The sequence below is a fragment of the Engystomops pustulosus genome, chromosome 2 (assembly GCF_040894005.1).
Source record: "Engystomops pustulosus chromosome 2, aEngPut4.maternal, whole genome shotgun sequence".
Taxonomy (NCBI): domain Eukaryota; kingdom Metazoa; phylum Chordata; class Amphibia; order Anura; family Leptodactylidae; genus Engystomops; species Engystomops pustulosus.
In genome coordinates, this window is record NC_092412.1 from 6721795 (window position 1) to 6736229 (window position 14435).

The window sequence follows — 14435 nt, forward strand, 5'->3', positions numbered from 1 at the left end:
CTCTTGTGTCACCTCCTCATAGACTGTAAGCTCTTGTGTCACCCCCTCATCCTCATAGACTGTAAGCTCCTGTGTCCCCCTCATCCTCATAGACTGTAAGCTCTTGTGTCACCCCTCATCCTCATAGACTGTAAGCTCTTGTGTCACCCCTCATCCTCATAGACTGTAAGCTCTTGTGTCACCCCCTCATCCTCATAGACTGTAAGCTCTTGTGTCACCTCCTCATAGACTGTAAGCTCTTGTGTCACCCCCTCATCCTCATAGACTGTAAGCCCTTGTGTCACCCCTCATCCTCATAGACTGTAAGCTCTTGTGTCACCCCCTCATCCTCATAGACTGTAAGCTCCTGTGTCCCCCTCATCCTCATAGACTGTAAGCTCTTTTGTCACCCCTCATCCTCATAGACTGTAAGCTCTCGTGTCCCCCCTCATCCTCATAGACTGTAAGCTCTTGTGTCACCTCCTCATCCTCATAGACTGTAAGCTCTTGTGTCACCTCCTCATAGACTGTAAGCTCTTGTGTCACCCCTCATCCTCATAGACTGTAAGCTCTTGTGTTCCCTCATCCTCATAGACTGTAAGCTCTTGTGTCCCCCCTCATCCTCATAGACTGTAAGCTCTTGTGTCCCTCTCATCCTCATAGACTGTAAGCTCTTGTGTCCTCCCCTTCATCCTCATAGACTGTAAGCTCTTGTGTCACCCCTCATCCTCATAGACTGTAAGCTCTTGTGTCATCTCCTCATCCTCATAGACTGTAAGCTCTTGTGTCCCTCCTCATCCTCATAGACTGTAAGCTCTTGTGTCACCTCCTCATCCTCATAGACTGTAAGCTCTTGTGTCACCTCCTCATAGACTGTAAGCTCTTGTGTCACCCCCTCATCCTCATAGACTGTAAGCTCCTGTGTCCCCCTCATCCTCATAGACTGTAAGCTCTTGTGTCACCCCTCATCCTCATAGACTGTAAGCTCTTGTGTCACCCCTCATCCTCATAGACTGTAAGCTCTTGTGTCACCCCCTCATCCTCATAGACTGTAAGCTCTTGTGTCACCTCCTCATAGACTGTAAGCTCTTGTGTCACCCCCTCATCCTCATAGACTGTAAGCCCTTGTGTCACCCCTCATCCTCATAGACTGTAAGCTCTTGTGTCACCCCCTCATCCTCATAGACTGTAAGCTCCTGTGTCCCCCTCATCCTCATAGACTGTAAGCTCTTGTGTCACCCCCTCATCCTCATAGACTGTAAGCTCCTGTGTCCCCCTCATCCTCATAGACTGTATGCTCTTGTGTCACCCCCTCATCCTCATAGACTGTAAGCTCTTGTGATCAGGGCCCTTACATCTATTGTTCCATATGACTATTTGTATTGTGTAATATACATTATTTGTGTATCTTCTCTATGATTAGATATGATAATCTATGGAATATGGCGGCGATATATAAAGATTATAACTATTATCATTCTGTTTCTATCCTTGTGTGGTCCATCACTCTACGTTGTCCTCTTTGCACGTTGTGACCTTATGATCTCACATCTTCTGCTTGACAAATGAAGAATCCCGGCCAGAGGCTTCAGATTTATGTTAAAAGAAGTGCAATACCCATGGCCACCAGTAGAGGCGCAGTCACGGCTTCATGAAACTTCATGATAGTTGACGCTGGAACAAAATGGTTTAGAAAATACTGAATGATCTCACTCATTAACCTTTTCATTTCAACATTCTTGACAAGGTCCGAGCAGATGGTGAAACTCATGGTAAAAACCCTCCGACTCTTCACCTCTTACCATCACTTTCCTCAGTTTGCATAGTCATCTGTGTTGGACTGGCCCTCCAGAGAATCGGAGGATCCTCCAGTGGGCCCAGACTCTAACCCAATACAGAACCCTAGAGGTCGGGCAGAACACATCCAAATTTGAAGACCACTTGGGTTTATTTCTTGGGGTTGATGAAGGGTGGGCCCCCAGGATAATTTATCTAGTGGGCCCATGGAACTCCAGTCCAAAACTGGAAGCCATCTTGTTCTCAGTTTCTCATCATCTATCTGCAATCTATCTCTAGCCTTTGCTTTGCTGCTTCCCCATCCAAAGCCCTGTTTCTGTAAAAGTCCCACAATTCTCCAGACATGGGACACTATGGTTTCTGGCCTATAGCTGAAGTCCGGGAGGTAGAATGAGCAGGATGTACCTGCACCTTGTAGTTATAGAGTGACTACCTACCTTCCGGTGCCTGATTGTAGTCATGTGATTGAGGGGGGTAAATTGTGGATGGAGAGGGGCGTGAAGTAAGATACGGCACTGTAAACATTAGGACCATTTATAGTAGACCAAAGAAGAACCTTCTATAGTATACTGTAGGTGTAGGATAGACGGAACGGTCCTGTCTCCGGTCCACCATAATTGTTTCTAACAATTCTCCAATGGCTTCCAATGGCGCAACACTGTCCCCTAGATAGACAAACCTGAGTGTCCACCTTCTTACAGGTCAATCATATCTCTGCTCAGCATTACATGGGGACCACCTGCCTTCTCAGTAATAGGAGGTGTAATGTCCCGCAAGACGGCTCGTTACTAAACTCAGCACCAAATTACCTTTTAATGTTGTTATTATTCTCTAGGATTCATCTAACATATACTACGGCTATACAGTAATGATCCTGCTATATACCTGTCTCATTTTCTAAATTAGACAGGGCTGGGATTGTTAGAAGGCTCAGAATATTCCAGAAGTTTAAGGTCTTTATATTCAGGCCATGTCTAAGCCTCTGAGACACTCTCATGAGATTTCAGTGTGACCAGATCTCTGCATCCAGATTGCTGCACAAGCAGCAGAGCCAATCTGGCTCAAATTTCTTCTGACCGCTCGATCAAGGCTGACTACAAAATTCCTTCTTCACAATAGACTCTCCACAGCCAAACAATCCACCACCTAAATCTCACTACTGGCCCTGACGGCCCTGGACGGGGCCTGTTCTTATGGACCAAGCCACAATGACACATTTCTACAGCCAACCAATCCTGTCCTTGGGAATCCAGCATTGCCCACATGAAGGTCAGGTCCCATCGGGGGGACGTTGTACAGGGTATCTCTCATTTTTTATCTCCTTTCAGCAGCTCAATGGCAGAAGCTAAACAAGGATCTCCAACCAATCATCAGCCAACAAATATGTAACATGTGAACGCAACCCGAAAAACAGAAATCAGCAGTAAATGGGCTCCTTACCTGATGATGGGGTGTTGTATCTGCACTTTACACTTTTTCTTCCTGAAGCATAAAAGAAACATTCATTTCTAATGTGTAATTATAAGGATGTCAGAGGGGCTTTCTGGGAATTTTGGAAAAACCCAATAGGGGTTGGGGGCATAAGGAAAAAAATGACTGTTCTCACTCTGTTTCAGGTGGATTCAGCTTCACTTCTGTCACATCTTCACCAAAACTGCCAGCTGGGGCAAAAGTGTGAGACAATCAGTGGCCCTCGGTTACGCCCTCAGGGGCCACCAAGGACGGAGTGAGTCTGGTGACCCTGGACACTGCCGGTCAGGCGCCGCCCCTTATGGGGTTTTCCAGAACTCAGTATTTCTGAGGCCATTGGTCCAGTTCTCTTTCCGCCACTATTTTTATGCCTCAAGCAGAGACCCAATATCATTATCCCTGGCTTCTAGTTCAAGACGAGCTCCAGGACCTGTAATGGGCCCATTTACTTATCCTAATGCATTCTGGGTATATTTGGGTTTTAAGTTTTGTATATATTGGGGCTCATTTGCTAAGGGTCCGTGGAGCAACAAGTTTCCCGATGATTTCCGTTTAGCGCCGAATTCCCCCGGGATTTTGGCGCACACAGTCGGATTTTGGCACATCGGCGCCGGCTTGCATGCGACAGTAATCGGGGGGCGGACCGTCGGACAACCTGACGGATTCGAACAACACGCAGGATTTAACATTCGCAAGATACGCACTTACAAGCACCGGGAAGAAGAAGGTGAACTCTAGCGGACTGCGGCACGGAAGTGACGGATGCAGGAACTCGGGCGCGACGGACCCGAATCCTCGTCGGACAACGCACCATGGGATCGCGACAGGACCGGGTAAGTAAATCTGCCCCAATATGTCTGAAGATGTTTTTGATATAGAAAAGAAAACGAGCCACTAAGAATGATTTTCTTTAAAAATTTTTTGATTTTATATATTTCTTTTTCATAAATTGGTTACAAAAAGTACAAACATGTCAGAAAGGATTTTTCTTTTTTATCAGTCATTTCTGAGGTATTACTGCGGATATAAAAAAGAAAAGATTGCCCAAACAAGAATTCTTGCGTCCGAGACATACTGGGACTTTCCCGTGCCTCGCATGCCAGAACTGTAGTTCTATAATAAAAGGAGATAAGATCTCCCATCCAAGAAAAGGGACCCCAATTCATATTAAAAGTAGATTTACCTGTGATAGTAAAAACGTAATCTATATGATTAAATGTCCTTGCGGGAAAGCGTACATAGGACAAACATCTAGACAAATAAAAATTCGTATTAATGAACATAGGTCAGCTATTAAGAATTATGGAAAAAATTTAATAAAAACAACAAAAGAGGGGAAAGAAAAAGGAAAGAAACATTATGAAACGTCATTAGCTAGACATTTCTTTGAATATAGACACAATGGGGCACATTTACTAAGGGTCCGCAGCCGCGAATCCGTCGGGTTTTTCCCGAATATTTCCTCTTTGCGCTGTATTTCACGGAATTGTGGCGCACGCGATCGATTTTTGGCGCAATCGCGCCGCCTTTCGCGCGACAGAAATCGGGGGGCGTGGCCACCGGACAACCCGAAGGATTCGGAAAAACCGCAGAATTTAAAAAGCTATTTGTGTCGCAAGATCAAGCACTCACATACACCAGAAAAAAGCAGGTGAACTCCGGCGGACCTCGGCGCAGCAGCGACACCTGGTGAATATCGACGCACGGACCTTAGTGAATCCCGGCAGCACCCGAATCAGCGCCGGAGAACCCACCGCTGGATCGCGACTGGACCGGGTAAGTAAATGTGCCCCAATGTGTCTGAATTGAAATGGACAGTATTAGAGGAGGTTGAAGCATATGATAAAGAGAATATAAAAAGACGCCTACTCCAACGTGAGGTCCATTGGATATATAAATTTGAAACGTTAAATCCAAACGGAATAAACGAAGAATGTAACTTTAATGTATTTCTGTGATCGCGGTTAGTCCTTCACCCCTCCCTTCGTGTTTGGAGGGTTAGATAGCATTTCCCTTTTTCCATGTAAAATTTGAAAAGGAAGAAGAGAAAGGCTCTCTCTTACATTGTCTGTTATATATATGTAGTAACTGTGCAATAATTGTAAATAATTTAGATTTAAGCATATGTTTTGAAACGCAAGTAAAGTTCCGGCTATCTCCGTATAAATGGAAGAGAGAGATAGAGATGCGCATGTCTGAGGAAGGAGGCGTGACCTCTGAAACGTCACGAAAACCATGCGAGTGTTTCTCTGCTAAGAAGTGACTAACGAGAACATCTACTCCTCTGCCGAAATTCACCTGTGAGAAGTCTTTACAAGGCCACGGTACAGTGAAACTCTAAAGATGGGAATTGCTTGCAACCCAAACTATATGTGATAAAGGACTTAGAGGTAATACCTCAGAAATGACTGATAAAAAAGAAAAATCCTTTCTGACATGTTTGTACTTTTTGTAACCAATTTATGAAAAAGAAATATATAAAATCAAAAATTTTTTAAAGAAAATCATTCTTAGTGGCTCGTTTTCTTTTCTATATGCTGCTGATTCTGGACATTCTAGGGAGTCTAGTGTGTTCCACTACTTGTTGTATTTTTGTGCCAAACAATACCTTTATAAAAGGATGTTTTTGATATGTCAACTGTTTTTCCACAATCCGAAAAATCAGTAGACCACATCTCATCGAAACGAACAAGCGACGGGAGGTGAATCAGATTCCATGCACACAGACATGAGCTTTGGACATGTGCTGGCTGAAGTTTCTACAGGTACCACACGCCCCGATTCACATCTTTGTGCGTGAAAGCCATAAAAACTGTGTCCTCAAGAAAATGGCGCAGTTGCATTTTCTCTACAATTTCATCATATTTGGAATTTTTTTTTCCTGCATCCCAGCAACCAGCATGGAATATACCATCACTAGGAAGAAAAATGTACTCACAAAACAAGCCCTCGCATAGCTCTGTACACAGGAAAAAAAATAGGAACAGACTGGGTAAAAAATGGAAACGCAAGAAACAATAATGGCCTTGATCTTAAAGGGAACCTGTCACCAGGAGAGCCATTTTTAGCCCTCCCCCAGTCCCCATAGAGCATAGTACATACACTGCCAAAGTGTTTTTGTATTAAAAATTGGTTTTACAGAAAAAATGAGATGTTATATTGTACCTTTCATTAGCATCTGCTGTGTGACTAGGCAGTTGCCTTTTGGGAGGAGCTGGAAAGGAGCAGTTCCCCCCCCACCCTTGGGAAACAGCTACTCCATGTGACCTTTTCAAATATATGAAAACACCCATCACTGGGCTTAGCGACGCCCCCTGCTCCTCTTCAGCCAATCCCGAGTGTGGGGAGTTATTCATATATTTTAAAAGGTCACATGTTTCCCAAGGGTGGGGGGGATCTGCTCCTTTCCAGCTCCTCCCAATTGGCAACTGCCTAGTCACCCAGCAGATTCTAATGAAAGGTACAATATAACATATCTTTTTTTCTGTAAAACCAATTTTTTATACAAAAACACTTTGGCAGTGTATGTACTATGCTCTGTGGGGACTGGGGGAGGGCTAAAAATGGGTCTCCTGGTGACAGGTTCCCTTTAAGAGTTAATATATTTAGAATTTGTATATTTCTAGACTTTTGGTAATAAGTAAAAATGTCCTATTTTTGTCTCTAGAAAACACAATTATTCCGAAACTGGAGGTGGAATGTCATCATGAGAAGCCATTGTTATTGCAACCCCAAGGTCACATGACTTCCTGTCATTGTCTTCTGGCCCTTTTCACCCCTTTGGAGCTTTGGTGCCTATCTTGGAGCTGAATGATCATTGGAGTAATCATTTCCTAATTCCGTAAATTGACAACATTGGAGGGATGGACCTGTGTGAGGACGTAGACTCTTCTTACTGTCCTCACATTGTCCAAAATGGAGATAAGTCTTGGATCTCTGCTCTAGTGATCAGGTGTTCATGGACTACACTGTGGATACATGCACATGGTGGGAAGGATCCTTCAGAAAATTGGACCCAAAATGTATGTAAATTGACTTGGTCTTGTGCTTTTATAACCCACTTAGGCTTCATGGTTAGTTGACCTAAACTGAAAAGTCAAAAGATGTCTAGACTGCCCCACTACTTACCCCCCAGGTAGGCACAGTTGTAATAACTACAGTTCCTATTGGTGGTCTTCAGTGTCATTCTCTTTTGGTCCTTATCATAGTTGCTGACCCAAAACACTTCATTCACTGGAACCAGCACCTCCATATATAGTGGATCATATGAGAAGTTCCGAATTTCCAGCCCAAAACACGAGTAGATCAATAATGAGATATTACCAAGTCCCTTTATCACGTCAATATCAGTAGAGAAAAAATGAAGTTGTCTCAGTCTCACATTGGCCTTAGGGTGCGATGGCGGCTCCAGCTCAACATCACCAAGACTCGCCAATACGAGCCTTGGTTTTCCATCACACCTGGACTGAAGCAAGGTCAACGCTCTGGTCAGGTAGAAATGTAGAGCATAGAACCTGAACGATGTGGGGTCAGTGCCGTATCTTCTAATATCCTCGTTCAGATCCTTCCTGGTAGGTAGGTTGTCAATAGAATAAAGTAATAACGCAATCCCATACTCCTCCTTAAATCCACCAGGAAGCCGTCCCAATGAAGGTTTCCTTTTTTTCCATAAAGTAGAGGCAAGGCTCCAACCCTTGTCAAACGTAAGTGTCATCGTTCGTTCTTTCTTGAGTATCTTTGGGGCCAATGACTCCATTTTCTCAGTGCAGCCGATGTATTGATCATCAAATGAATCTTCAAACATCTCCAGCTGAACCTTCACACAGAAGGCCTACAATGCCCAAAAATACATAGTAATAAAATATAGTAATAGGCAAAGAAAGTATATCAGGTGCAGCCTATTATCCTGCAATACTGATCACAGGAAGACAAAATCAGCAGCAGCACGAAAACCAATTCCCTCCATTTTAGAGGACACGTTCCTCCCTGATCCAAATCTTCAAATCTAAAGAAATTCATAGTTCTGCTCTTACAGTCAAGAATCCTTGGAAATAAAGAGGTTACTCACACTAGATGGAGACAACTATAAGGCCCTGTACACACCCTACACCTTCAGAAGCTTAGATGATGTTACACCATTCATCTTCTTTTTCGTTTTGAGAAGGCTTATTTTTTGGCCAGTCTGTTTTTTTGGTTCTTTTACACCAGACAAGTCATGCCTTCATGGACAACACTAGACACCCACAGCCATGCCTTCATGGACAACACTAGACATGCCCAGCCATGCCTTCATGGACAACACTAGACACCCCCAGCCATGCCTTCATAGACCACACCAGACTTCTCAAACTATGCCTTCATGGACAAAACTAGACACCCTGAGCCATGCCTTCATGGACAACACCAGACTTCTCAAACTATGTCTTCATGGACAACACCAGACTTCTCAAACTATGCCTTCATGGACAACACTAGACACCCTGAGCCATGCCTTCAAGAACAACACCAGACTTCTCAAACTATGTCTTCATGGACAACACTAGACACCCCGAGCCATGCCTTCATGGACAACACTAGACACCCCAAGCCATGCCTTCATGGACAACACTAGACACCCTGAGCCATGCCTTCATGGACAACACTAGACACCCCGAGCCATGCCTTCATGGACAACACTGGACACCCCGAGCCATGCCTTCATGGACAACACTAGACACCCCGAGCCATGCCTTCATGGACAACACTAGACACCCCCAGCCATGCCTTCATGGACAACACTAGACATCCCCAGCCATGCCTTCATGGACAACACTAGACATTCCCAGCCATGCCTTCATGGACAACACTAGACATCCCCAGCCATGCCTTCATGGACAACCATAGACACCCCCAGCCATGCCTTCATGGACAACACTAGAAATCCCCAGCCATGCCCTCATGGACAACACTAGACACCCCCAGCCATGCGTTCGTGGACAACACTAGACACCCCCAGCCATGCCTTCATGGACAACACTAGACATCCCCAGCCATGCCTTCATGGACAACACTAGACATCCCCAGCCATGCCTTCATGGACAACACTAGACACCCCCAGCCATGCCTTCATGGACAACACTAGACATCCCCAGCCATGCCTTCATGGACAACACTAGACACCCCCAGCCATGCCTTCATAGACCACACCAGACTTCTCAAACTATGCCTTCATGGACAACACTAGACACCCCCAGCCATGCCTTCATGGACAACACTAGGCATCCCCAGCCATGCCTTCATGGACAACACTAGACAACCCTAGTCATGCCTTCATGGACAACACTAGACACCCCCAGCCATGCCTTCATGGACAACACCAGACTTCTCAAACTATGTCTTCATGGACAACACTAGACACCACGAGCCATGCCTTCATGGACAACACTAGACACCCCGAGCCATGCCTTCATGGACAACACTGGACACCCTGAGCCATTGGTTCATGGACCACACAAAACCTTCTGAAACCATGCCTTCATGGAAAACACCAGACACCCCAAACTGGGTCTTCATGGACCAGACTACCCCAGCCATTGGTTCATGGACCACACCAAACTTCCCCGAACCATGCCTTGATGGACAACACCACACTCCACTCCCCCAGCCCTGCCTTCTTGGCCCACATAAGATTCCCCAAACCATGTTTTCATGGACCACATGCCATGGCTTAATGAGCCACACCAATAAGCCATCACAACACACATCAAACTCCTGCAACCATGGCTTTCTGAAACACACAACCCACCCCAAACCATGCCTTTGTAGACCACAACCAACTCCACCTAGTATTCCTTCATTGATAACACCAGATTCTACCACCCATGTCTTTAAGAACCACAGCAGTATCCTCCAACCAAGCCTCTATGGACCAAACCATACTCTTTAAAACATGCCTTTCTTGGACACACCATAATCTCCTGAACACCGGGTGACAGCCACTACCAGGCAAAGCCTAATTATCCCCCGTAGTTAAATAACATCTAAAATAAACCATTACCGTATAGGTGACTGCAATTGAGTTGTACTGGTGTCTTCGTGTGTCCTCTGCATTGGCCAGCCGCTCTTGCTAGTAAAATCCACCCCTCCACGTAACTACAAGCTATTTGAAATGTCTAGCACATGCACAGTGCGCCTGCCATGACCGAAGTGCACCGCGCATGCGCAAGTGTTATGTTCATGCCACCAGCGATAGAGAGAGCTTGCCGATCCAATGCTCATCGGTGACCGGCATTTGCACATCTGAGCATCACCGGCTAAGGCTAACTCCTTGCTGGTCACACTGCCATCTTGCTGTGTTCACTATCTCGTCTCTTGGTTGCTGTAGTTCTTGGTTTCTGATCTCTTGCCCGTGTCTTGACAATTCTATTCAGATTCGATTTGGTTATTGTTATTTCCCACTGTTGTCGACCTGGATTGTCTACCCTGCCTTATTGTCTTTTGTCTGTCTGTCTTGTTACGTGTTCACACCTTACCCAGGGAGGATACGTCGACCAGTTATTGACCTCTGTTTATGGGGGGGCAATAAATAAGTAGGGGCAGATTGGGGGGCTCAGTGCCAGGGCTCACTGTCCTTGTTTGTGTCCTGCCGTTACACATGGAAAATGGTGAAGCACCAATGCAGAGAACCCACACAGACACCATTACATACAATGACAGTCAGGGTTTTGTGCTGAAAGGTTCCCTTTAATGCTTGTTTGCATGACAGCAGATATCTTAAGGATTTCTATAGGCCACCCAGTGGCACAGACATGAGTCCTAATGGTCAACATAGAGGATTTGATATTGCTAATTATGAATTCATGCCCCTCGAGTGACATCACCTCGCTCTTCCATGCTCCCAGCTAAGAGAGGGAGGTGCTGGGGTGTGCATAATTAGCAGCCCGGAGCACCGCACATCTTGTCCCTGCACTCCAGGCTGCTAGTTATAATTCTATTTTCTAGAGAGCGATAGACATCACCGGGATCAAGATGAATAGAAGCGGCGTTGAGCATTTGTAGGATTTTTAATGTTTTTTGTGTGGTTAAATTTAGAATAAGGAAAGTTTTTGTTGTCAATATTTATAAAGCAGGGTAACACTATAACCATCACCTGTGACTAATATGATGAGGATGATGAGAAGTAGTAGATTTGTACCTGTCTAGTTACGAAGATAAACAGCCCGAGGCAGAGGATAGACAGCGGGGGATGGGCCATAGGGGAGCTGGACCCTACAAGACACAACCAGTAAAATAAGACCAAGAGGTTAACAGTAGGAAGAATGGGAGAGAAACATTGTGAGAGATAAAGATAAATGAGAGACAGAAGAAAGAAGAGGATGAAGAAAGAATAGGAGTCAGGGTGTAAGACACAGGACAGGAGGGTCTCCACTTACCTCTGGACATGGGGGCCAGATGTCTCCTCAGCCTTCTCCTCGTCGTTTGCTGGTCCTCTAGATGCTCAGGTAATAACTATGAGAGAACTTTACGGCTGGTATCATCTAATCAGCCCCCGGTGTTACAGCTGGCAGCGTAATAACACCACAGGCCACCAGGGACGTGTCTGTGCTACACTAAGGACAGAAAACAAGAACCGGGGGCCGGAGAACTTCTCGATAACCAGTAACTGCTGACAAACATCAATTATACAGAATCAAATCTCCAGATGTGTCACCGCACTTGTACACAAGGCAGAGGCGGTGATGTCCTGCTGGAGAGATCACTCATAGACCTTCTCCTACTCATCCTGTAGTTCACTCATTCTTCAGATTAGAATATTATAAACTTATTAAAAAATTGTCACATATTGAAAAGAGTTATATAGGGATCTCGATATGATGAATATCTGTATTTTGACTGTGGTTGGTGGGCTTCTCAACGCTATGGTGTAGTCTTCCTCCGGTGTAGTCTCCTTCTGATGTAGTCTTCCACTGGTGTAGTCTTCCTCTGGTGTAGTCTTCTTCTGGTGTAGTCTTCCTCTGGTGTAGTCTTCCTCTGGTGTAGTCTTCCTCTGGTGTAATCTTCTTCTGATGTAGTCTTCTTCTGGTGTAGTCTTCCTCCGGTGTAGTCTCCTTCTGATGTAGTCTTCTTCTGGTGTAGTCTTCCACTGGTGTAGTCTTCCTCTGGTGTAGTCTTCTTCTGGTGTAGTCTTCCTCTGGTGTAGTCTTCCTCTGGTGTAGTCTTCCTCTGGTGTAATCTTCTTCTGATGTAGTCTTCTTCTGGTGTAGTCTTCCTCTGGTGTAATCTCCTTCTGATGTAGTCTTCTTCTGGTGTAGTCTTCCTCTGGTGTAGTCTTCTTCTGGTGTAGTCTTCCTCTGGTGTAATCTTCTTCTGGTGTAGTCTTCTTCTGGTGTAGTCTTCCTCTGGCGTAGTCTTCTTCTGGTGTAGTCTTCCACTGGTGTAGTCTTCCTCTGGTGTAGTCTTCTTCTGGTGTAGTCTTCTTCTGGTGTAGTCTTCCTCTGGTGTAGTCTTCCTCTGGTGTAGTCTTCTTCTGGTGTAGTCTTCTTCTGGTGTAGTCTTCCTCTGGTGTAGTCTTCTTCTGGTGTAGTCTTCTTCTGTTGTAGTCTTCCTCTGATGTAGTCTTCTTCTGGCGTAGTCTTCTTCTGGTGTAGTCTTCCTCTGGTGTAGTCTTCTTCTGGTGTAGTCTTCTTCTTGTGTAGTCTTCTTCTGGTGTAGTCTTCCTCTGGTGTAGTCTTCTTCTGGTGTAGTCTTCTTCTGGTGTAGTCTTCTGCTGTTGTAGTCTTCTGCTGTTGTAGTCTTCCTCTGGAGTAGTCTTCTTCTGGTGTAGTCTTCCACTGGTGTAGTCTTCTTCTGATGTAGTCTTCTGCTGGTGTAGTCTTCCACTGGTGTAGTCTTCTTCTGGTGTAGTCTTCTTCTGGTGTAGTCTTCTTCTGGTGTAGTCTTCCTCTGGTGTAGTCTTCCTCTGGTGTAGTCTTATTCTGGTGATCTTCTTCTGGTGTAGTCTTCATCTGGTGTAGTTTTCCTCTGGTGTAGTCTTCTTCTGGTGTAGACTTCCTCTGGTGTAGTCTTCTTCTGGTGTAGTCTTCTTCTGGTGTAGTCTTCCTCTGGTGTAGTCTTCTTCTGATGTAGTCTTCTGCTGGTGTAGTCTTCCACTGGTGTAGTCTTCCTCTGGTGTAGTCTTCTTCTGGTGTAGTCTTCATCTGGTGTAGTCTTCCTCTGGTGTAGTCTTCTTCTGGTGTAGTCTTCCTCTGGTGTAGTCTTCTTCTGGTGTAGTCTTCTTCTGGTGTAGTCTTCATCTGGTGTAGTTTTCCTCTGGTGTAGTCTTCTTCTGGTGTAGTCTTCCTCTGGTGTAGTCTTCATCTGGTGTAGTCTTCATCTGGTGTAGTCTTCTTCTGGTGTAGTCTTCTTCTGGTGTAGTCTTCTTCTGGTGTAGTCTTCTTCTGGTGTAGTCTTCCTCTGGTGTAGTCTTCTTCTGGTGTAGTCTTCTTCTGGTGTAGTCTTCCTCTGGTGTAGTCTTCTTCTGGTGTAGTCTTCTTCTGTTGTAGTCTTCCTCTGATGTAGTCTTCTTCTGGCGTAGTCTTCTTCTGGTGTAGTCTTCCTCTGGTGTAGTCTTCTTCTGGTGTAGTCTTCTTCTTGTGTAGTCTTCTTCTGGTGTAGTCTTCCTCTGGTGTAGTCTTCTTCTGGTGTAGTCTTCTTCTGGTGTAGTCTTCCTCTGGTGTAGTCTTCCTCTGGTGTAGTCTTATTCTGGTGATCTTCTTCTGGTGTAGTCTTCATCTGGTGTAGTTTTCCTCTGGTGTAGTCTTCTGCTGGTGTAGTCTTCCACTGGTGTAGTCTTCTTCTGGTGTAGTCTTCTTCTGGTGTAGTCTTCTTCTGGTGTAGTCTTCCTCTGGTGTAGTCTTCCTCTGGTGTAGTCTTATTCTGGTGATCTTCTTCTGGTGTAGTCTTCTTTTGGTGTAGTCTTCCTCTTGTGTAGTCTTCCTCTGGTGTAGTCTTCTTCTGGTGTAGTCTTCTTCTGGTGCAGTCTTCTTCTGGTGTAGTCTTCTTCTGGTGTAGTCTTCTTCTGGTGTAGTCTTCTTCTGGTGTAGTCTTCCTCTGGTGTAGTCTTCTTCTGGTGTAGTCTTCCTCTGGTGTAGTCTTCTTCTGGTGTAGTCTTCTTCCGGTGTAATCTTCTTCCGGTGTAGTCTTCTTCTGGTGTAGTCTTCCTCTGGTGTAGT

At 45.2% G+C, this 14435-nt stretch overlaps 1 protein-coding gene across 1 annotated transcript; it reads right to left on the reverse strand.

Annotated features, from left to right (window-relative positions):
• Positions 1-1628: 1628 nt before the first annotated feature.
• On the reverse strand, positions 1629-11667 carry LOC140116859 (ecto-ADP-ribosyltransferase 5-like). Its single transcript, XM_072133295.1, has 6 exons — positions 11658-11667; positions 11420-11493; positions 7375-8077; positions 3383-3437; positions 3217-3258; positions 1629-1653 (listed from the first exon to the last, which is right to left on the reverse strand). The coding sequence occupies exons 1-6, from the start codon at positions 11665-11667 to the stop codon at positions 1629-1631; spliced, it is 909 nt and encodes a 302-aa protein (XP_071989396.1).
• Positions 11668-14435: the final 2768 nt, after the last annotated feature.

What these genes read in the sequence shown, in the direction of transcription:
- LOC140116859 (XM_072133295.1), bottom strand. An exon ending in TTATCTTCGTAACTAGACAG is followed by an intron (nt 8,078 to 11,419) that starts GTACAAATCTAC and finishes TGGGCATTGTAG; the next exon opens with GCCTTCTGTGTGAAGGTTCA. An exon ending in ATACAACACCCCATCATCAG is followed by an intron (nt 1,654 to 3,216) that starts GTAAGGAGCCCA and finishes ATTTTGTTCCAG; the next exon opens with CGTCAACTATCATGAAGTTT.